General features: G+C 43.7%; 1 protein-coding gene across 1 annotated transcript in view; it reads left to right on the forward strand.

Moving 5' to 3' along the window:
* The window catches only part of si:dkey-71h2.2 (low density lipoprotein receptor adapter protein 1), a 137,053-nt gene that overhangs the window by 48,846 nt on the left and 61,841 nt on the right, over positions 1 to 26,366 (forward strand). The window contains exons 2-3 of the mRNA XM_064990511.1: positions 20,775 to 20,917; positions 24,948 to 25,060. Of these exons, the coding sequence (XP_064846583.1) occupies positions 20,775 to 20,917; positions 24,948 to 25,060 (256 nt within the window). The remainder of the gene's footprint in view (positions 1 to 20,774; positions 20,918 to 24,947; positions 25,061 to 26,366) is intronic.

The raw sequence follows: 26,366 nt of genomic DNA on the forward strand, positions 1-26,366 counted from the left end.
CAAGATATTTTGTCACAAAAAGATGCTCGACTATGCATATAATTGATAGCTTTCGAAAGAAAACACTCTGACGTGTCCAGAACTACCAAGATATTTTCTGTGCGTGCCCTAGAACGTGAGCTTCAGGCAAAACCAAGATGAGACGGCATCTAGGAAATGAGCAGGATTTTTGAGGCTCTGTTTTCCATTGTCTCCTTATATGGCTGTGAATGCGAGAGGAGTGAGTCAACCCTTTCTGTCGTTTCCCCAAGGTGTCTGCAGCATTGTGACGTATTTGTAGGCAGATCATTGGAAGATTGACCATAAGAGACCACATTTACCAGGTGTCCGCCCGGTGTCCTGCGCCGAAATTGGTGCGCAAAAGTCAGCTGCCAGTATTTTTCCATGGGATTCAGAGAGGAAAGCAAGCTTCCACGAACGATATATCAATGAAGAGATATGTGAAAAAACACCTTGAGGATTGATTCCAAACAACGTTTGCCATGTTTCGGTCGATATTATGTAGTTAATTCGGAAAAAGTTTTACGTTGTAGGTGACTGAATTTTCGGTTCGTTTCGGTAGCCAGATGCAATGTAGAAAACGGAACGATTTCTCCTACACACAGACGCTTTCAGGAAAAACTGCGCATTTGGTATGTAACTGAGAGTCTCCTCATTGAAAACATCAGAAGCTCTTCAAAGGTAAATGATTTTATTTATTTGGTTATCTGGTTTTTGTGAAAATGTTGCGTGCTAAATGCTACTCAAAATGCTATGCTAGCTTTGCATACTCTTACACAAATTAGTCAATTTCTATGGTTCAAAAGCATATTTTGAAAATCTGAGATGACAGTGTTGTTAAGAAAAGGCTAAGCTTGAGAGCAGATGCATTATTTTCATTTTATTTGCGATTTTCAGAAATCGTTAACGTTGCGTTATGCTAATGAGCCTGAGGCTTTAGTCACGATCCCGGATCCGGGATGGGGAGTTCCAAGAGGTTAAAAGTCATACAATGTGATTTTCTGGATTTTTGTTTTAGATTCCATCTCTCACAGTTGAAGTGTACCTATGATAAAAAATTACAGACCTCTATATGCTTTGTAAGTAGGAAAACCTGCAAAATCGGCAATGTATCAAATACTTGTTCTCCCCACTGTATATACGTCTATATCTCTATTTATCCGTCTCCGTCTATATATCCGTCTATATCTCTATATATCTGTCTATATCTCTATATATCCGTCTATGTCTCTATATATCTGTCTATATCTCTATTTATCCGTCTATCTCTATGTATCCGTCTATATATCCATCTATATCTCTATATATCCATCTATATATCCGTCTATATCTCTATTTATCCGTCTATCTCTATGTATCCGTCTATATATCCATCTATATCTCTATATATCCGTCTATATCTCTATATATCCATCCATATCTCTATATATCCGTCTATATCTCTATATACCCGTCTATCTCTATATATCCATCTATATCTCTATATATCCGTCTATATCTCTATGTATCCGTCTATATATCCATCTATACCTCTATATATCCAACTATATATCCGTCTATATCTGTCTATCTCTATGTATCCGTCTATATATCCATCTATATCTCTATATATCCGTCTATATCTCTATATATCCATCTATATATCCGTCTATATCTCTGTATCCATCTATATCTCTATATATCCATCTATATCTCTATGTATCCATCTATATATCTGTCTATACCTCTATATCCAACTATATATCTGTCTATATCTCTATATATCAATCTATATCTCTATATATCCATCTATATCTCTATGTATCCGTCTATATATCCATCTGTCTCTTTATATCCTACTATATATCCGTCTATATCTCTATATATCCATCTATATCTCTATATATCCGTCTATATATACATCTATATCTCTATATATCCGTCTATATATCATCTATATCTCTATATATCCGTCTATCTATATATATCCTTAAATATATCTCTATTTCCATCTATATCTCTATATATCCGTCTATCTCTATATATCCATCTATATCTCTTTGTAATCGTCTATATCTCTATGTATCCGTCTATATATCCATCTTTATCTCTATATATCCATCTATCTCTATATATCCAGCTATATCGCTATATATCCGTCTATATCTCTATATATCCGTCTATATCTCTATATATCCGTCTATCTCTATATATATGTCTATATCTCTATATATATGTCTATATCTCTATATATCCGTAAATATATCTCTATATATCCTTAAATATATCTCTATATATCCGTCTATATCTCTATATATCCATCTATATATCCGTAAATATATCTATATGTATCCGTATATATCTCTATATATCAATCTATATCTCTATATATCCGTCTATATATTCATCTATATCTCTATATATCCGTCTATATATTCATCTATATCTCTATATATCCGTCTATATATACATCTATATCTCTATATATCCGTCTATATATCATCTATATCTCTATATATCCGTCTATATCTCTATATATCCGTCTATATCTCTATATATCCGTCTATATATACATCTATATCTCTATATATCCGTCTATATCTCTATATATCCGTCTATATATCCATAAATATATCTCTATATATCCGTCTATATCTCTATATTTCCGTCTATATATACATCTATATCTCTATATATCCGTCTATCTCTATATATCCGTCTATATCTCTATATATCCGTCTATCTCTATATATCCTTCTATATCTCTATATATCCGTCTATATCTCTATATATCCGTCTATATCTCTATATATCCGTCTATCTCTATTTATCCGTCTATCTCTATGTATCCGTCTATATATTCGTCTATATCTCTATATCCGTCTATCTCTATATATCCATCTATATCTCTATATATCCATCTATATCTCTATATATCCGTCTATATCTCTATATATCCGTCTATATCTCTATATATCCGTCTATCTCTATATATCCGTCTATCTCTATATATCCGTCTATATCTCTATATATCCGTCTATATATCCGTCTATATATCCGTCTATATCTCTATATATCCGTCTATATCTCTATATATCCATCTATATCTCTATATATCCGTCTATATCTCTATATATCCGTCTATATCTCTATATATCCGTCTATATCTCTATATATCCATCCATATCTCTATATATCCGTCTATATCTCTATATATCCGTCTATATCTCTATGTATCCGTCTATATATCCATCTATACCTCTATATATCCGTCTATATCTCTATATATCCATCTATATCTATATATATCCGTCTATATCTCTATGTATCTGTCTATATATCCATCTATACCTCTATATATCCAACTATATATCTGTCTATATCTCTATATATCCGTATATATCTCTATATATCCGTCTATATCTCTATATATCCGTCTATATCTCTATATATCCGTCTATATCTCTATATATCTGTCTATATATCCGTCTATATCTCTATTTATCCGTCTATCTCTATATATCCGTCTATATCTCTATATATCCGTCTATACCTCTATATATCCAACTATATCTGTCTATATCTCTATATATCTGTCTATATCTCTATATTTCCGTCTATATATACATCTATATCTCTATATATCCGTCTATCTCTATATATCCGTCTATATCTCTATATATCCGTCTATATCTCTATATATCCGTCTATATCTCTATATATCCGTCTATATCTCTATATATCCTTCTATATCTCTATATATCCGTCTATATATCCGTCTATATCTCTATTTATCCGTCTATCTCTATGTATCCGTCTATATATCCATCTATATCTCTATATATTCGTCTATATCTCTATATATCCGTCTATCTCTATATATCCATCTATATCTCTATATATCCGTCTATATCTCTATATATCCGTCTATATCTCTATATATCCGTCTATATCTCTATATATCCGTCTATCTCTATATATCCGTCTATATCTCTATATATCCGTCTATATCTCTATATATCCGTCTATATCTCTATATATCCGTCTATATCTCTATATATCCGTCTATATCTCTATATATCCGTCTATATCTCTATATATCCGTCTATATCTCTATATATCCGTCTATATCTCTATATATCCGTCTATATCTCTATATATCCATCTATATCTCTATATATCCGTCTATATCTCTATATATCCGTCTATATCTCTATATATCCGTCTATATCTCTATATATCCATCCATATCTCTATATATCCGTCTATCTCTATATATCCGTCTATATCTCTATGTATCCCTCTATATATCCGTCTATACCTCTATATATCTGTCTATATCTCTATATATCCATCTATATCTATATATATCCGTCTATATCTCTATGTATCTGTCTATATATCCATCTATACCTCTATATATCCAACTATATATCTGTCTATATTTCTATATATCCGTCTATATCTTTATATATCCGTCTATATCTCTATATATCCGTCTATATCTCTATATATCCGTCTATATCTCTATATATCTGTCTATATATCCGTCTATATCTCTATTTATCCGTCTATCTCTATATATCCGTCTATATCTCTATATATCCGTCTATATATCCATCTATACCTCTATATATCCAACTATATCTGTCTATATCTCTATATATCTGTCTATATCTCTATATATCTGTCTATATCTCTATATATCCGTCTATATCTCTATATATCCGTCTATATCTCTATATATCCATCCATATCTCTATTTATCTGTCTATCTCTATATATTCATCTATATATCTGTCTATATCTCTATATATCTGTCTATATCTCTATATATCCGTCTATATCTCTATATATCCGTCTATCTCTATATATCCGTCTATATCTCTATGTATCCGTCTATATATCCATCTATACCTCTATATATCCAACTATATATCTGTCTATATCTCTATATATCCATCTATATCTCTATACATCCATCTATATCTCTATGTATCCGTCTATATATCCATCTGTCTCCTTATATCCAACTATATATCCGCCTATATCTCTATATATCCTATATCTCTATATATCCTTCTATATCTCTATATATCCGTCTATCTCTTTATATCCTTCTATATCTCTATATCCTTCCATATCTTTATGTATCCGTCTATCTCTATATATCCGTCTATATCTCTATATATCCTATATCTCTATATATACGTCTATTTATCCGTCTATATCTCTACACTACACAGCATTTTGCAGCAATACACCACGCCATCCCATCTGGTTTGGGCTTAGTGGGACTATCATTTGTTTTTCAGCAGGACAATGACCCAACACCCCTCTATAGGCTGTGTAAGGGCTTTTTGACCAAGAAGGAGAGTGATGGAATGCTGCATCAGATGACCTGGCCTCCACAATCCCCCGATCTCAACCCAATTGAGATGGTTTGGGATGAGCTGGACTGCATATAGGGAAGGAAAAGCAGCCAACAAGTACTGGGAACTCCTTCAAAACGGTTGGAAAAGCATTCCAGGTGAAGCAGGTTGAGAGAATGCCAAGAGTGTGCAAAGCTGTCATCAAGGCAAAGGGTGGCTGCTTGAAGAATCTGGTTAACACTTTCTTGGTTACTACATGATTCCATTTGTGTTATTTCATCATTTTGATGTCTTCACTATTATTCTACAATGTAGAAAAGAGTACCAATAAAGAAAACCCCTGGAATGAGCAGGTGTTCTGAAACTTTTGACCAGTAGTGTAGGTAGGGGTAAAGTGACTACGCAACAGGTTAGATAATACATATTACCTCAATGACCTCGACTAACCTGCACCCCAGCACATTGACTCTGTTCCATTACCCCATGTACATAGTCTCATTACTAACCTGTACCCCAGCACATTGACTCTGTTCCATTACCCCATGTACATAGTCTCATTACTAACCTGTACCCCAGCACATTGACTCTGTTCCGGTACCCCCTGTATATAGCCTCCACATTGACTCTGTACTGGTACCCCCTGTATATAGCCTCCACATTGACTCTGTACCAGTACCCCCTATATATAGTCTCTACATTGACTCTGTACCGGTACCCCCTGTATATAGCCTCCACACTGACTCTATACTGGTACCCCCTGTATATAGCCTCCACATTGACTCTACCGGTACCCCCTGTATATAGCCTCCACATTGACTCAGTACCGGTACCCCCTGTATATAGCCTCCACATTGACTCTGTACCGGTACCCCCTGTATATAGCCTCCACATTGACTCTGTACCGGTGCCCCCTGTATATAGCCTCCACACTGACTCTATACTGGTACCCCCTGTATATAGTCTCTACATTGACTCTGTACCGGTACCCCCTGTATATAGCCTCATTACTAACCTGTACCCCCACACATTGACTCTGTACCGGTACCCCCTGTATATAGCCTCCTCATTGACTCTGTACCGGTACCCCCTGTATATAGCCTCCACATTGACTCTGTACCGTAATACCCTGTATATAGCCTCCACATTGACTCTGTACCGTAATACCCTGTATATAGCCTCCACATTGACTCTGTACCGTAATACCCTGTATATAGCCTCCACATTGACTCTGTACCGTAATACCCTGTATATAGCCTCCACATTGACTCTGTACCGTAATACCCTGTATATAACCTCCACATTGACTCTGTACCGGTACCCCCTGTATATAGCCTCCACATTGACTCTGTACTGGTACCCCCTGTATATAGCCTCCACACTGACTCTGTACCGTAATACCCTGTATATAGCCTCCACATTGACTCTGTACCGTAACACCCTGTATATAGCCTCCACATTGACTCTGTACCGGTACCCCCTGTATATAGCCTCCACACTGACTCTGTACCGTAATACCCTGTATATAGCCTCCACATTGACTCTGTACCGTAACACCCTGTATATAGCCTCCACATTGACTCTGTACCGTAACACCCTGTATATAGCCTCCACATTGACTCTGTACCGGTACACCCTGTATATAGCCTCCACATTGACTCTGTACCGGTACCCCCTGTATATAGCCTCCACACTGACTCTGTACCGTAATACCCTGTATATAGCCTCCACATTGACTCTGTACCGTAATACCCTGTATATAGCCTCCACATTGACTCTGTACCGGTACACCCTGTATATAGCCTCCACATTGACTCTGTACCGTAATACCCTGTATATAGCCTCCACATTGACTCTGTACCGTAATACCCTGTATATAGTCTCCACATTGACTCTGTACCGTTACACCCTGTATATAGTCTCCACATTGACTCTGTACCGTAATACCCTGTATATAGCCTCCACATTGACTCTGTACCGGTACCCCCTGTATATAGCCTCCACATTGACTCTGTACCGGTACCCCCTGTATATAGCCTCCACATTGACTCTAACAGTACCCCCTGTATATAGCCTCCACATTGACTCTAACAGTACCCCCTGTATATAGTCTCTACATTGACTCTGTACCGGTACCCCCTGTATATAGCCTCCACACTGACTCTATACTGGTACCCCCTGTATATAGCCTCCACATTGACTCTACCGGTACCCCCTGTATATAGCCTCCACATTGACTCAGTACCGGTACCCCCTGTATATAGCCTCCACATTGACTCTGTACCGGTACCCCCTGTATATAGCCTCCACATTGACTCTGTACCGGTACCCCCTGTATATAGCCTCCACACTGACTCTATACTGGTACCCCCTGTATATAGTCTCTACATTGACTCTGTACCGGTACCCCCTGTATATAGCCTCATTACTAACCTGTACCCCCACACATTGACTCTGTACCGGTACCCCCTGTATATAGCCTCCACATTGACTCTGTGCCGGTACCCCCTGTATATAACCTCCTCATTGACTCTGTACCGGTACCCCCTGTATATAGCCTCCACATTGACTCTGTACCGTAATACCCTGTATATAGCCTCCACATTGACTCTGTACCGTAATACCCTGTATATAGCCTCCACATTGACTCTGTACCGTAATACCCTGTATATAACCTCCACATTGACTCTGTACCGGTACCCCTGTATATAGCCTCCACATTGACTCTGTACTGGTACCCCTGTATATAGCCTCCACACTGACTCTGTACCGTAATACCCTGTATATAGCCTCCACATTGACTCTGTACCGTAACACCCTGTATATAGCCTCCACATTGACTCTGTACCGGTACCCCCTGTATATAGCCTCCACACTGACTCTGTACCGTAATACCCTGTATATAGCCTCCACATTGACTCTGTACCGTAACACCCTGTATATAGCCTCCACATTGACTCTGTACCGTAACACCCTGTATATAGCCTCCACATTGACTCTGTACCGGTACACCCTGTATATAGCCTCCACATTGACTCTGTACCGGTACCCCCTGTATATAGCCTCCACACTGACTCTGTACCGTAATACCCTGTATATAGCCTCCACATTGACTCTGTACCGTAACACCCTGTATATAGCCTCCACATTGACTCTGTACCGGTACACCCTGTATATAGCCTCCACATTGACTCTGTACCGTAATACCCTGTATATAGTCTCCACATTGACTCTGTACCGTAATACCCTGTATATAGTCTCCACATTGACTCTGTACCGTTACACCCTGTATATAGTCTCCACATTGACTCTGTACCGTAATACCCTGTATATAGCCTCCACATTGACTCTGTACCGTTACACCCTGTATATAGTCTCCACATTGACTCTGTACCGTAATACCCTGTATATAGCCTCCACATTGACTCTGTACCGGTACCCCCTGTATATAGCCTCCACATTGACTCTGTACCGGTACCCCCTGTATATAGCCCCCACATTGACTCTAACAGTACCCCCTGTATATAGCCTCCACATTGACTCTAACAGTACCCCCTGTATATAGCCTCCACATTGACTCTGTACCGTAATACCCTGTATATAGCCTCCACATTGACTCTGTACCGTAATACCCTGTATATAGCCTCCACATTGACTCTGTACCGGTACCCCCTGTATATAGCCTCCACATTAACTCTGTACCGTAATACCCTGTATATAGCCTCCACATTGACTCTGTACCGTAACACCCTGTATATAGCCTCCACATTGACTCTGTACCGGTACACCCTGTATATAGCCTCCACATTGACTCTGTACCGTAATACCCTGTATATAGCCTCCACATTGACTCTGTACCGTAATACCCTGTATATAGCCTCCACATTGACTCTGTACCGTAATACCCTGTATATAGCCTCCACATTGACTCTGTACCGGTACCCCCTGTATATAGCCTCCACATTAACTCTGTACCGTAACACCCTGTATATAGCCTCCACATTGACTCTGTACCGTAACACCCTGTATATAGCCTCCACATTGACTCTGTACCGGTACACCCTGTATATAGCCTCCACATTGACTCTGTACCGTAATACCCTGTATATAGTCTCCACATTGACTCTGTACCGTAATACCCTGTATATAGTCTCCACATTGACTCTGTACCGGTACCCCTGTATATAGCCTCCACATTGACTCTGTACCGTAATACCCTGTATATAGTCTCCACATTGACTCTGTACCGGTACCCCCTGTATATAGCCTCCACATTGACTCTGTACCGTAATACCCTGTATATAGTCTCCACATTGACTCTGTACCGTAACACCCTGTATATAGCCTCCACATTGACTCTGTGCCGTAATACCCTGTATATAGCCTCCACATTGACTCTGTACCGTAATACCCTGTATATAGCCTCCACATTGACTCTGTACCGTAATACCCTGTATATAGCCTCCACATTGACTCTGTACCGTAATACCCTGTATATAGCCTCCACATTGACTCTGTACCGTAATACCCTGTATATAGCCTCCACATTGACTCTGTACCGTAATACCCTGTATATAGCCTCCACATTGACTCTGTACCGGTACCCCCTGTATATAGCCTCCACATTAACTCTGTACCGTAATACCCTGTATATAGCCTCCACATTGACTCTGTACCGTAACACCCTGTATATAGCCTCCACATTGACTCTGTACCGGTACACCCTGTATATAGCCTCCACATTGACTCTGTACCGTAATACCCTGTATATAGCCTCCACATTGACTCTGTACCGTAATACCCTGTATATAGCCTCCACATTGACTCTGTACCGGTACCCCCTGTATATAGCCTCCACATTAACTCTGTACCGTAACACCCTGTATATAGCCTCCACATTGACTCTGTACCGTAACACCCTGTATATAGCCTCCACATTGACTCTGTACCGGTACACCCTGTATATAGCCTCCACATTGACTCTGTACCGTAATACCCTGTATATAGTCTCCACATTGACTCTGTACCGTAATACCCTGTATATAGTCTCCACATTGACTCTGTACCGGTACCCCCTGTATATAGCCTCCACATTGACTCTGTACCGTAATACCCTGTATATAGTCTCCACATTGACTCTGTACCGGTACCCCCTGTATATAGCCTCCACATTGACTCTGTACCGTAATACCCTGTATATAGTCTCCACATTGACTCTGTACCGTAACACCCTGTATATAGCCTCCACATTGACTCTGTGCCGTAATACCCTGTATATAGCCTCCACATTGACTCTGTACCGTAATACCCTGTATATAGCCTCCACATTGACTCTGTACCGTAATACCCTGTATATAGCCTCCACATTGACTCTGTACCGTAATACCCTGTATATAGCCTCCACATTGACTCTGTACCGTAATACCCTGTATATAGCCTCCACATTGACTCTGTACCGGTACCCTGTACGGTAATAATCTCTTAATACTTATTTTTTTCTTAAAAATGCATTGTTAATTTAATTGCTTGTAAGTAAGCATTTCACTGTCAGGTCAACAACTGGTTTATTCAGCGTATGTGACAAATGGTGATTTGATTTGTTACGCACACACACACACTAGTGCTGGGCAGTAGATCGTTTTTTTTGACTATATACCAGTATTGATGCACCCGTTTAGGTTTGAACTTTACCTTCTATAACGGAATGTGGATGTTTTGGTTTGTTAAATTGGGGCGGCAGGGTAACCTTATTGGTTTGTTAAATGTAACGTCCATTTTGTAGTTTACTTCCACACAGACCGAGCCACGCCCCCTGACACTCAAGGAGCGCATTAGTTGTTCCTGGACTACGAGACACTTGTGATCAGTCTGCATGTTCAATTCTGCACATGGGGAGACACTTGTTATCGGTATGCATGGTCAATTCAGCACATTGAGAGACTTGTGATCAGTCTGCATGGACAATGCTGCACATGGAGAAACTTGTGATCGGTCTGCATGGTCAATGCTGCACATGGCGAGACTTGTGATCAGTCTGCATGGACAATGCTGCACATGGGGAGACTTGTGATCAGTCTGCATGGACAATGCTGCACATGGAGAGACTTGTGATCAGTCTGCATGGACAATGCTGCACATGGAGAGACTTGTGATCAGTCTGCATGGTCAATGCAGTTTTCAATTTTGCTTCTTAATATAATTCCACTAGCGTTCTATAATTACACTATTCATTTGTTTCTTCCATCTGCAAACAGCTCGTTTATATTTTCTTAGCAATTTGGTCCTAAATCCTGAGAGCCACTAATACTAATGCAAATCGCTAATGTTCAGAGCAAACGTAATTATCTATACAGCCTGATGACAAAAGAGTTGGGTAACATCTCACAGAAAGACCTGGCAAATCTGCTGCAGTCCATGAGGAGGAGATGCACTGCAGTACTTAATGCAGCTGGTGGCCACACCACATACTGACTGTTACTTTTGATTTTGACCCCCCCCCCCTTTGTTCAGGGACACATTATTCCATTTCTGTTAAGTCACATGTCTGTGGAACTTGTTCAGTCTATGCCTCAGTTGTTGAATCTTGTTATTTTCATACAAATATTTACACGTCTTAAGTTTGCTGAAAATAAACACAGTTGACCGTGAGAGAACGTTTATTTTTTTGCTGAGTTTAGTATGTACAGAACCAGTCAAAAGTTTGGACACCTACTCATTCAATGGTTTTTCTTTATTTTTACTATTTTCTATATAGGGAATTGGAAACTATGCAGACAATTACATTGATGGAAGCTACAGGGCCTTGCAAAAGTATTCGTCCCCCTTGGCGTTTTTCCTATTTTGTTGCAATACAACCTGCAATTTAAATGGATTTTTATTTTGGATTTCATGTAATGGACATACACAAAATTGTCCAATTTGGTGAAGTGAAATGAAAAAAATGACTTGTTGCAATTTATTTGTATTTTTTTTAAACATTTCAACGGAAATGTGGTGTGTGCATATGTATTCACCCCCTTTGCTATGAAGCCCCCAAATAAGATCTGGAGAAACCAATTAACTCAAGAAGTCACATAATTGGGGCAGCAGGGTAGCCTAGTGTTTAGAGCGTTGGACTAGTAACCGGAAGGTTGTGAGTTCAAACCCCCGAGCTGACAAGGTACAAATCTGTCGTTCTACCCCTGAACAGGCAGTTAACCCACTGTTCCCAGGTCGTCATTGAAAATAAGAATGTGTTCTTAACTGACTTGCCTGGTTAAATAAAGGTTAAATAAAGGTAAAATGAAAAAAAAAATGTTAGATTGCACACAGGTGGACTTTATTTAAGTGTCACATGATCTCCGTATATATACACCTGTTCTAAAAGGCCCCAGAGTCTGCAACACAACTAAGCAAGGGGCACCACTAAGCAAGTGGCACCATGAAGACCAAGGAGCTCTTCAAACAGGTCAGGGACAAAGTTGTGGATCTGTACAGATCAGGGTTGGGTCATAAAAAACGTATTAAAAAAAAACATAAAATACCGTCAATTTGTTTAGCCCTAACATACACACACCACACAGACACCAGACACCACACCTACACACACACCCAACACACAGACAACACACACACACCACACACCCAACACACACACAAACCACACCACATACACAACACACACACAACACACACACAAACCACATCACATACACACACCACACAGACAAACCACACACCACACACCCGACACACAGACACAAACCATACACCACACACCCAACACACAGACACCACACACACACACAAAGCACACCACATACACACACCACACAGACAAACCACACACCACACACCCGACACACAGACACAAACCACACCAGACACCATACACACTCAAACCACACCACACACACACAAGACGACGAAACAGTTATGAAATATTTAATAAGCGTCCATCCCTCATATTGTTTGGGAGGTAAAATATATTTGAAAAGCCCGTAGCTGAGATATAATATTCAGTACTACGGTTTAGAGGTGTGGGCTGAGGTACTTGGAGGAGGGAGGGAGGAAAGGATGGGGAGGTATAGAAGAGAGAGACAGAGAGCGTTGTATATAAGGGGGAGGGAGAGGTTTTCAAAGGCCCAGAGAGAGGGAGGGAGGCGTTCTGTGTTCTCCTCCCAAACATCAAGTGTGGGTCTGTGCTGCTCTGTAACAGATGGCTCAGCCTGCATGGGGTGCTCCAATGGTACAGGACAGCAGCATGTTGGAACACTCTACTGTAATGTCTCTGCATTTTTCTCTTCCTCTCTCTCTCTCTCTCTCTCTCTCTCTCTCTCTCTTCCATCCGCTACATTCCATCATAGTTCAGTAGGTGAGAGAAAATGTTTGGTAAGAGTTTGGAAAGATCTCTTCCATTTGCTCTCTGTTTGCCAGTTAGTGAGCTGGCTCATGACTAAGTGACATTTTAGATTTCATATGGTGGTATAGGTTCAGCTGATCTTGGGTTGGCAGTTTTGAGTCCTGTGGGCAGTCTACAGGGCTGGTGAACCCAGTTACAGGGGTCTGTCCGATGTCCAGGTGCCACTGAGGAATATGTTAAGCTCTCTGTATACCCAGCTTCACACCAACAACCCCCATTCACTCCACGCTGTGTACCCAGCCTCCCCCATTTTCACTCTCTACTGTGTTCCCAGCTTCCCCCCACAGTCCCCTTGTCTACTCTATCCCCACTCCACCCTATCTACAGCATCTGTCTACTCCATCCCCACCCCCACCTTATCTACAGCATCTGTCTACTCCATCCCCACTCCACCCTGTCTACAGCATCTGTCTACTCCATCCCCACTCCACCCTATCTACAGCATCTGTCTACTCCATCCCCACCCCCACCCTATCTACAGCATCTGTCTACTCCATCCCCACCTTATCTACAGCATCTGTCTACTCCATCCCCACTCTACCTTATCTACAGCATCTGTGTACTCCATCCCCACTCCACCCTATCTACAGCATCTGTCTACTCCATCCCCACCCCCACCCTATCTACAGCATCTGTCTACTCCATCCCCACCCTATCTACAGCATCTGTCTACTCCATCCCCACTCCACCCTATCTACAGCATCTGTCTACTCCATCCCCACCCCCACCCTATCTACAGCATCTGTCTACTCCATCCCCACCCCCACCCTATCTACAGCATCTGTCTACTCCATCCCCACCCCCACCCTATCTACAGCATCTGTCTACTCCATCGCCACCCCCACCCTATCTACAGCATCTGTCTACTCCATCCCCACTCCACCCTATCTACAGCATCTGTCTACTCCATCCCCACCCCCACCCTATCTACAGCATCTGTCTACTCCATCCCCACCCCCACCCTATCTACAGCATCTGTCTACTCCATCCCCACCCCCACCCTATCTACAGCATCTGTCTACTCCATCCCCACCCCCACCCTATCTACAGCATCTGTCTACTCCATCGCCACCCCCACCCTATCTACAGCATCTGTCTACTCCATCCCCACTCCACCCTATCTACAGCATCTGTCTACTCCATCCCCACCCCCACCCTATCTACAGCATCTGTCTACTCCATCCCCACCCCCACCCTATCTACAGCATCTGTCTACTCCATCCCCACCCCCACCCTATCTACAGCATCTGTCTACTCCATCCCCATTCCACCCTATCTACAGCATCTGTCTACTCCATCCCCACCCCCACCCTATCTACAGCATCTGTCTACTCCATCCCCACCCCCACCCTATCTACAGCATCTGTCTACTCCATCCCCACTCCACCCTATCTACAGCATCTGTCTACTCCATCCCCACTCCACCCTATCTACAGCATCTGTCTACTCCATCCCCACCCCCACCCTATCTACAGCATCTGTCTACTCCATCCCCACCCCCACCCTATCTACAGCATCTGTCTACTCCATCCCCACCCCCACCCTATCTACAGCATCTGTCTACTCCATCCCCACTCCACCCTATCTACAGTATCTGTCTACCCCATCCCCACCCTATCTACAGCATCTGTCTACTCCATCCCCACCCTATCTACAGCATCTGTCTACTCCATCCCCACCCCCACCCTATCTACAGCATCTGTCTACTCCATCCCCACTCTACCCTATCTACAGCATCTGTCTACTCCATCCCCACCTTATCTACAGCATCTGTCTACTCCATCCCCACCTTATCTACAGCATCTGTCTACTCCATCCCCACCCCCACCCTATCTACAGCATCTGTCTACTCCATCCCCACTCTACCCTATCTACAGCATCTGTCTACTCCATCCCCACCTTATCTACAGCATCTGTCTACTCCATCCCCACTCCACAGCATCTGTCTACTCCATCCCCACTCCACCCCATCTACAGCATCTGTCTACTCCATCCCCACCCTATCTACAGCATCTGTCTACTCCATCCCCACCTTATCTACAGCATCTGTCTACTCCATCCCCACCTTATCTACAGCATCTGTCTACTCCATCCCCACTCCACCCTATCTACAGCATCTGTCTACTCCATCCCCACCCTATCTACAGCATCTGTCTACTCCATCCCCACCCTATCTACAGCATCTGTCTACTCCATCCCCACCTTATCTACAGCATCTGTCTACTCCATCCCCACCTTATCTACAGCATCTGTCTACTCCATCCCCACTCCACCCTATCTACAGGATCTGTCTACTCCATCCCCACCCTATCTACAGCATCTGTCTACTCCATCCCCACCCTATCTACAGCATCTGTCTACTCCATCCCCACCCCCACCCTATCTACAGCATCTGTCTACTCCATCCCCACCCCCACCCTATCTACAGCATCTGTCTACTCCATCCCCACCCCCACCCTATCTACAGCATCTGTCAACTCCATCCCCACTCCACCCTATCTACAGCATCTGTCTACTCCATCCCCACTCCACCCTATCTACAGCATCTGTCTACTCCATCCCCACTCCACCCTATCTACAGTATCTGTCTACTCCATCCCCACCCTATCTACAGCATCTGTCAACTCCATCCCCACTCCACCCTATCTACAGCATCTGTCTACTCCATCCCCACCCCCACCCTATCTACAGCATCTGTCTACTCCATCTCCACCCCCACCCTATCTACAGCATCTGTCAACTCCATCCCCACTCCACCCTATCTACAGCATCTGTCTACTCCATCCCCACCCTATCTACAGCATCTGTCTACTCCATCCCCACCCTATCTACAGCATCTGTCTACTCCATCTCCACCCCCACCCTATCTACAGCATCTGTCTACTCCATCTCCACCCCCACCCTATCTACAGCATCTGTCAACTCCATCCCCACTCCACCCTATCTACAGTATCTGTCTACTCCATCCCCACCCTATCTACAGCATCTGTCAACTCCATCCCCACTCCACCCTATCTACAGCATCTGTCTACTCCATCCCCACCCCCACCCCATCTACAGCATCTGTCTACTCCATCCCCACTCCACCCTGTCTACAGCATCTGTCTACTCCATCCCCACCCTTTCTACAGCATCTGTCTACTCCATCCCCACCCCCACCCTGTCTACAGCATCTGTCTACTCCATCCCCACCCTTTCTACAGCATCTGTCTACTCCATCCCCACCCCCACCCTATCTACAGCATCTGTCAACTCCATCCCCACTCCACCCTATCTACAGCATCTGTCTACTCCATCCCCACCCCCACCCTATCTACAGCATCTGTCAACTCCATCCCCACTCCACCCTATCTACAGCATCTGTCTACTCCATCCCCACCCCCACCCTATCTACAGCATCTGTCTACTCCATCCCCACCCCCACCCTATCTACAGCATCTGTCTACTCCATCCCCACTCCACCCTATCTACAGCATCTGTCTACTCCATCCCCACTCCACCCTATCTACAGCATCTGTCTACTCCATCCCCACTCCACCCTATCTACAGCATCTGTCTACTCCATCCCCACCCCCACCCTATCTACAGCATCTGTCTACTCCATCCCCACCCCCACCCTATCTACAGCATCTGTCTACTCCATCCCCACCCCCACCCTATCTACAGCATCTGTCTACTCCATCCCCACTCTACAGCACGCAGTCAGATCTGATGTTGAGGTTCCCAGTGGGGAGTGAATTCAGGGGCTGTCTGGTGAAGTTGCAGTGAGAATCGAATCTCCTGAACGTCCAATACATTTTACAGGAGTGATGTTACTTTTTCATTTCAAAACCTACCAAGGAAGAAAAACACTGGAGAACAATGGTTTCATTGAAATAACCACATCAAGACCCGCGAGAAATTGAAAAAAATAAAACACACATATTGAAATATTAGAAGCAAACCGATGCAAAAAGCATTTATTATCGCTCGAACTTAAAAAACAAAAAACCTTTCGTGTGTTTCTTCTTTGGCTGCTTATCGTTAGTTGACATTCTACAAACATTCGCATTCTAGAATTACAAAAGCATATTTAGCTAGGATCGTCCATAGAAATTCGCTATTACTTGTGCAAATTCTGTTAGTATTCTGGTAATAGACGCCTAATTCTATTTTGTGTGTTTTTTTGGCGTCCATCCCTTGTGGACTAACTAAACCGGTATTATCGTAAATCCCGGTGTGAGAGAAGGACGATATGAGCGTATGGATACGCACAAACCCTAGTAATTACTGTTTTTGCTGACGTTACTGTAGGGGTTTTTGTTTTATTATCTTTGAGATAGAAGTGGGGGGCTTTCTCCTTGAGGAAACCTACTGGGCAAATACTAAGAGAAATTTCCCATATTCTGTAGGACTGTAGGCTGAATAGGTATATAGTTCAAAAGCTTCTTCTCTTTTCTATAACCTGTAGGGAAAACAATATACAGTGCATTCAGAAAGTATTCAGACCCCATCCCTTATTCAGGGTAGCCTAGTGGTTAGAGTGTAGAGGAGGTAGGTAGCCTAGTGGTTAGAGTGTAGAGGTGGCAGGTAGCCCAGTGGTTAGAGTGTAGAGGTGGCATGTAGCCTAGTGGTTAGAGTGTAGAGGCGGCAGGTAGCCTAGTGGTTAGAGTGTAGAGGTGGCAGGTAGCCTAGTGGTTAGAGTGTAGAGGTGGCAGGTAACCTAGTGGTTAGAGTGTAGAGGCGGCAGGGTAGCCTAGTGGTTAGAGTGTAGAGGTGGCAGGTAGCCTAGTGGTTAGAGTGTAGAGGCGGCAGGTAGCCTAGTGGTTAGAGCGTTGGACTAGTAACCGGAAGGTTGCAAGTTCAAACCCCCCGAGCTGACAATGTACAAATCTGTCGTTCTGCCCCTGAACAGGCAGTTAACCCACTGTTCCTAGGCCGTCATTGAAAATAAGAATGTGTTCTTAACTGACTTACCTAGTTCAATAAAGGTTAAATAAAAAATTCCTCTTTTTGTTACGTTACAGCTTTATTCTAAATGGATTAAATATATAAAATCCTCATCAATCTACACACAATACCCTATAAAGATGAATCGAAAATAGGTTTTTATAAAATAAAAAAAACTGCATGCACTTTCTGATTAATATTTTTAATATATTTACCCAAATTTTTTCAAACCTGTTAGTTTTGTCATTATACAGTATTGTGTGTAGACTGATTAAGAAAAAATATATATTTAATAAATTATAGAATGACTGTAACCTATGTCATCAGAATGGGTCAGATCAGCTTGGCTGACAGCAACCAGAAATGTTCCATACACACGAGAAGCGTATTTGTCTTTCTCTCAATTTTATGCAGAAATTTGTTTACATCACTGTTAGTGAGCATTTCTCCTTGTTAGTGAGTACTTCTCCTTTCTCAAGATAATCCATCCCTCCTGACAGTTGTGGCATATCAAGAAGCTGATACAACAGCATGGTCATTACACAGGTGCACCTTGTGCTGGGGACAATAAATGGCCACTCTAAAATGTAATGTACAGTTATGTCACACAACACAATATCTCAAGTTTTGAAGGAGTGTGCAATTGGCATACTGACTGCAGGAATGTCCACCAGAACAGTTGCCAGATAATTTAATGTTCTTTTCTCTGCCAATTTCATTTTTGAGATTTTCGATGTACTTTGGCAGTACATCCAACCGGCCTCACAACCGCAGGCCAAGTGTAACACACCAGCCCAGGACCTCCACATTCATCTTCTTCACCTGCGGGATCGTCTAAGACCAGCCACTCTCCACAAACCGTCTCAGTGAAACCCCTCTGCGTGCTCGTCGTCCTCACCAGGGTCTTAACCTGACTGTAGTTTGGCGTCGTAACCCGACTTCAGTGGGAAAATGCTCACCTTCGATGGCCACTGGCTCGCTGGAGAAGTTCTTTAGTGATGAATCCCGGTTTCAAATGTACTGAGCAGATGGCAGACAGCATGTATGTTGTTGTGTGGGCGAGTGGTTTGCTGATGTCAACATTGTGAACAGAGTTCCCCATGGTGGGGTTATGATATGGGCAGGTATAAGCTACGGACAACAAACACAATTATAATTTATCAATGTCAATTTGAATGCACAGAGATACAGTGACAACATCCTAAGGCCCCTTGTCGTGCCATTCATCCACCGCCATCACCTCATGTTTCAGCATGATAATGCACGGCCCCATGTCGCAAGAATCTGTACACAATTCCTGGAAGCTGAAAATGTCCCAGTTCTTCCATGGCCTGCATATCCACCAGACATGTCACCCCATTGAGCATGTTTGGGATGCTCTGGATCGACGTGTACGACAGCGTGTTCCAGTTCCCGCCTATATCCCAACAACGTTGCACAGCCATTGAAGAGGAGTGGGGACAACATTCCACAGGCCACAAATCAACAGCCTGATCAACTCTATGTGAAGGAGATGTGTCACACTGCATGAAGCAATTGGTGGTCTCACCACATACTGACTGGTTTTCTGCTCCACGCCCCTTGTTGAAGGCATCTATGACCAACAGATGCATATTTGTATTCCCCATCATGTTTTATGTATTTTATTTTACCTTTATTTAACCAGGCAAGTCAGTTAAGAACAAATTCTTATTTTCAATGACGGCCTAGGAACAGTGGGTTAACTGCCTGTTCAGGGGCAGAACGACAGATTTGTACCTTGTCAGCTCAAGGGATTTGGACTTGCAACCTTTCAGTTACTAGTCCAACATTCTAACCACTAGAATAACCACTGTGAAATAAATAGATAAATAACTAAATAGATGTGAACTGTAACTCAGTAAAATCTTTGAAATTGTTGCATGTTGCGTTTTTTATATTTTTGTTCAGTGTACATACATGGTATTTTTTGCTATATTTACATTGGTTGATATTTTGCTTTCTATACTGTATTTCCACCAATCACATTTCGTCCCCAATCACAAATTTAACTTTTTAACCATATGTCCAATCACATCCCATTAATTGTACACGCGTTGTGTTTTCTGTCCAATCAGAGCTGCCGGAGAACTGGACAGACACCAAGGAGACCCTATTGGAAGGGATGGTTTTCCAGGTCAAGTACCTGGGGATGACTCTGGTGGGACAGCCTAAAGGAGAGGACATGGCCGCTGCAGCCATACACAGGATAGTCTCTACGGTGAGTTAGGGTCTGTCTGCCTGCCTGCCTACCTGCCCGCCTAGAGTAGTATGATAGTCCATAGTTTATTGACAAAGACTTATTAGCGCCTCGGGTTTGAGAAAAGCGCTTTACAAATTAAATGTATTATTATTATATTTACAGTCTACTAATCCTTTTCAGCGGATCAAATTACATCCTGTGTTGATTTGATGGCCTCATAAGATACTCTGAATCCAAGCATTGTGCTCGTGCTCTGGTCTACTGATCCAGACAGTGTTAGCATGTTAGCATTCTGCTAGTGCTCTGGTCTACTGATCCAGATACTCTGAATCCAAGCATTGTGCTAGTGCTCTGGTCTACTGATCCAGACAGTGTTAGCATGTTAGCATTCTGCTAGTGCTATGGTCTACTGATCCAGACAGTGTTAGCATGTTAGAATTCTGCTGGTGCTCTGGTCTACTGATCCAGATACTCTGAATCCAAGCATTCTGCTAGTGCTCTGGTCTACTGATCCAGATACTCTGAATGCAAGCATTGTGCTAGTGCTCTGGTCTACTGATCCAGACAGTGTTAGCATGTTAGCATTCTGCTAGTGCTCTGGTCTACTGATCCAGACAGTGTTAGCATGTTAGCATTCTGCTAGTACTCTGGTCTACTGATCCAGACAGTGTTAGCATGTTAGCATTCTGCTAGTGCTCTGGTCTACTGATCCAGATACTCTGAATCCAAGCTGCTAGTGCTCTGGTCTACTGATCCAGATACTCTGAATCCAAGCATTGTGCTAGTGCTCTGGTCTACTGATCCAGACAGTGTTAGCATGTTAGCATGAAGGTCATATTGGAAACACACTGAGACCAGGATTATCTGTCACCAGCCCAATGTGCTCCAGTTACAACATAACTACATGACACACACACACACACACACACACACACACACACACACACACACACACACACACACACACACACACACACACACACCAACTTAACAGCACAACACAGCAGCCTTGCAACTCAAGGGTGGTCTGTCTGTCTGTCTGGACATTAATTCACCAAACCATCCATTTAACACTAGGCTGTTTTACTATTTTTTAAATGTTTTATTATGTTTTCTGAAGCTATAATCAAACTGTTATTTCTATAACCACCTACTGGGACAAATACACATGAAAGCATTTAAATGACCCCCAGTTTCTTTCTTTCTTTCTGTCTGTCTGTCTGTCTGTCTGTCTGTCTGTCTGTCTGTCTGTCTGTCTGTCTGTCTGTCTGTCTGTCTGTCTGTCTGTCTGTCTGTCTGTCTGTCTGTCTGTCTGTCTGTCTGTCTGTCTCCTATTCACTACTCATCAATACACACACAACTCAATCAGACCCCCAGCCAGACCAGCTGGCTGGAGTAAGATTCAATTGATTTACTGTAGGAGAAATAACACATTGTCTCCCAGTTCCCTTGGAAACCAAGCATCCTAAACAGTGTTATTATGATAATTGTTTGTCAGTCATTTTCCATCAGCTGAGGTCACATCTAAACCCAGGGACCGAACCTGGCAGAAAAAAAACCTGTTAGCTCCATGCTACTGTTAGTGTCTACAGGGAGGAGGCCTGTTAGCTTCATGCTACTGTTAGTGTCTACAGGGAGGAGGCCTGTTAGCTTCATGCTACTGTTAGTGTCTACAGGGAGGAGGCCTGTTAGTTCCATGATACTGTTAGTGTCTACAGGGAGGAGGCCTGTTAGTGTCTACAGGGAGGAGGCCTGTTAGCTCCATGCTACTGTTAGTGTCTACAGGGAGGAAGCCTGTTAGCTCCATGCTACTGTTAGTGTCTACAGGGAGGAGGCCTGTTAGCTTCATGCTACTGTTAGTGTCTACAGGGAGGAGGCCTGTTAGCTTCATGCTACTGTTAGTGTCTACAGGGAGGAGGCCTGTTAGCTTCATGCTACTGTTAGTGTCTACAGGGAGGAGGCATGTTAGCTTCATGCTACTGTTAGTGTCTACAGGGAGGAGGCCTGTTAGCTTCATGCTACTGTTAGTGTCTACAGGGAGGAGGCATGTTAGCTTCATGCTACTGTTAGTGTCTACAGGGAGGAAGCCTGTTAGCTTCATGCTACTGTTAGTGTCTACAGGGAGGAGGCATGTTAGCTTCATGCTACTGTTAGTGTCTACAGGGAGGAGGCCTGTTAGCTTCATGCTACTGTTAGTGTCTACAGGGAGGAGGCCTGTTAGTGTCTACAGGGAGGAGGCCTGTTAGCTCCATGCTACTGTTAGTGTCTACAGGGAGGAGGCCTGTTAGCTCCATGCTACTGTTAGTGTCTACAGGGAGGAGGCCTGTTAGCTCCATGCTACTGTTAGTGTCTACAGGGAGGAGGCCTGTTAGTGTCTACAGGGAGGAGGCCTGTTAGCTCCATGCTACTGTTAGTGTCTACAGGGAGGAGGCCTGTTAGCTCCATGCTACTGTTAGTGTCTACAGGGAGGAGGCCTGTTAGTTCCATGATACTGTTAGTGTCTACAGGGAGGAGGCCTGTTAGTGTCTACAGGGAGGAGGCCTGTTAGCTTCATGCTACTGTTAGTGTCTACAGGGAGGAGGCCTGTTAGTGTCTACAGGGAGGAGGCCTGTTAGCTCCATGCTACTGTTAGTGTCTACAGGGAGGAGGCCTGTTAGTTCCATGATACTGTTAGTGTCTACAGGGAGGAGGCCTGTTAGTGTCTACAGGGAGGAGGCCTGTTAGCTTCATGCTACTGTTAGTGTCTACAGGGAGGAGGCCTGTTAGCTCCATGCTACTGTTAGTGTCTACAGGGAGGAGGCCTGTTAGCTTCATGCTACTGTTAGTGTCTACAGGGAGGAGGCCTGTTAGCTTCATGCTACTGTTAGTGTCTACAGGGAGGAGGCCTGTTAGCTCCATGCTACTGTTAGTGTCTACAGGGAGGAGGCCTGTTAGCTTCATGCTACTGTTAGTGTCTACAGGGAGGAGGCCTGTTAGCTTCATGCTACTGTTAGTGTCTACAGGGAGGAGGCCTGTTAGCTTCATGCTACTGTTAGTGTCTACAGGGAGGAGGCCTGTTAGCTTCATGCTACTGTTAGTGTCTACAGGGAGGAGGCCTGTTAGTTCCATGATACTGTTAGTGTCTACAGGGAGGAGGCCTGTTAGTGTCTACAGGGAGGAGGCCTGTTAGTGTCTACAGGGAGGAGGCCTGTTAGTGTCTACAGGGAGGAGGCCTGTTAGTGTCTACAGGGAGGAGGCCTGTTAGTGTCTACAGGGAGGAGGCCTGTTAGTGTCTACAGGGAGGAGGCCTGTTAGTGTCTACAGGGAGGAGGCCTGTTAGTGTCTACAGGGAGGAGGCCTGTTAGTGTCTACAGGGAGGAGGCCTGTTAGTGTCTACAGGGAGGAGGCCTGTTAGTGTCTACAGGGAGGAGGCCTGTTAGTGTCTACAGGGAGGAGGCCTGTTAGTGTCTACAAGGAGGAGGCCTGTTAGTGTCTACAGGGAGGAGGCCTGTTAGCTCCATGATACTGTTAGTGTCTACAGGGAGGAGGCCTGTTAGTGTCTACAGGGAGGAGGCCTGTTAGCTCCATGCTACTGTTAGTGTCTACAGGGAGGAGGCCTGTTAGTGTCTACAGGGAGGAGGCCTGTTAGTGTCTACAGGGAGGAGGCCTGTTAGTGTCTACAGGGGATGGAGGCCACACCTCTCTCTCCTCTCTTCCTCTCTCTCCTCTCTTCCTCTCTTCCTTTCCTCCTCTCCTTCTGTCCTCTCCTGTCCTCTCCTCTCTCCTCTCCTCCTCTTCCTCTCTTCTCCTCTCTTCCCCTCTCTTCCTTTCTTCCTCTTTTTTTCTCCTCTCCTAGCTACTCCCTATATAGTGCACTACGATCAAAATGGTGGCTACTCCCTATATTCGCACTACTATCAAAATGATAGCTACTCCCTATATAGTGCACTACTTTGGTAGCTACTCCCTATGTGGTGCACTAAATGTTTAGTGAAGTATATGGAATAGGATGTGATTGTGGACACAGCCAGATTATAATTCCTTCTTGTGTGTGTTTGCGTCATCTCAGGCCCGGGCCAGTGCTAAGAAGTTCCGTAAGGTGACCCTGACCATTTCTCCTAAAGGAATCATCCTCACAGACACGGAGACACTGGACCTCATAGAGAACGTCTCCATATACAGGTAAACAATACGACATCATAATGACATCATAGAGAACGTCTCCATATACAGGGAAACAATATGACATCATAATGACCTCATAGAGAACGTCTCCAAATACAGGTAAACAATACGACATCATAATGACATCATAAAGATCATCTCCATAAACAGGTAAACAATACGACATCATAATGACATCATAGAGAACGTCTCCAAATACAGGTAAACAATATGACATCATAGAGAACGTCTCCAAATACAGGTAAACAATACGACATCATAGAGAACGTCTCCATATACAGGTAAACAATACGACATCATAGAGAATGTCTCCATATACAGGTAAACAATACGACATCATAGAGAATGTCTCCATATACAGGTAAACAATACGACATCATAGAGAATGTCTCCATATACAGGTAAACAATACGACATCATAGAGAACGTCTCAGCCCAGTAGGGTCTCAGCCCAGTAGGGTCTCAGCCCAGTAGGGTCTCAGCTCAGTAGGGTCTCAGCTCAGTAGGGTCTCAGCCCAGTAGAGTCTCAGCCCAGTAGGGTCTCAGCCCAGTAGGGTCTCAGCTCAGTAGGGTCTCAGCTCAGTAGGGTCTCAGCCCAGTAGAGTCTCAGCTCAGTAGGGTCTCAGCCCAGTAGGGTCTCAGCTCAGTAGGGTCTCAGCTCAGTAGGGTCTCAGCCCAGTAGAGTCTCAGCTCAGTAGGGTCTCAGCCCAGTAGGGTCTCAGCTCAGTCAAGTCTCAGCTCAGTAGGGTCTCAGCTCAGTAGGGTCTCAGCTCAGTAGGGTCTCAGCCACAACGGGTCTCAGCCCAGTAGAGTCTCAGCTCAGTAGAGTCTCAGCTCAGTAGGGTCTCAGCTCAGTAGGGTCTCAGCTCAGTAGAGTCTCAGCCCAGTAGGGTCTCAGCCACAGTGGGTCTCAGCTCAGTAGGGTCTCAGCCACAGTGGGTCTCAGCTCAGTAGGGTCTCAGCTCAGTAGGTTCTCAGCCCAGTAGGGTCTCAGCCACAGTGGGTCTCAGCTCAGTAGGGTCTCAGCCACAGTGGGTCTCAGCCCAGTAGGGTCTCAGCTCAGTAGGTTCTCAGCCCAGTAGGGTCTCAGCCCAGTAGGGTCTCAGCCCAGTTGGGTCTCAGCCACAGTGGGTCTCAGCCCAGTAGGGTCTCAGCTCAGTAGGGTCTCAGCCACAGTGGGTCTCAGCTCAGTAGGGTCTCAGCTCAGTAGCGTCTCAGCCACAGTGGGTCTCAGCTCAGTAGGGTCTCAGCCCAGTAGGGTCTCAGCCCAGTAGGGTCTCAGCTCAGTAGCGTCTCAGCCACA

Source organism: Oncorhynchus masou, chromosome 16, assembly GCF_036934945.1.
Source record: "Oncorhynchus masou masou isolate Uvic2021 chromosome 16, UVic_Omas_1.1, whole genome shotgun sequence".
Taxonomy (NCBI): domain Eukaryota; kingdom Metazoa; phylum Chordata; class Actinopteri; order Salmoniformes; family Salmonidae; genus Oncorhynchus; species Oncorhynchus masou.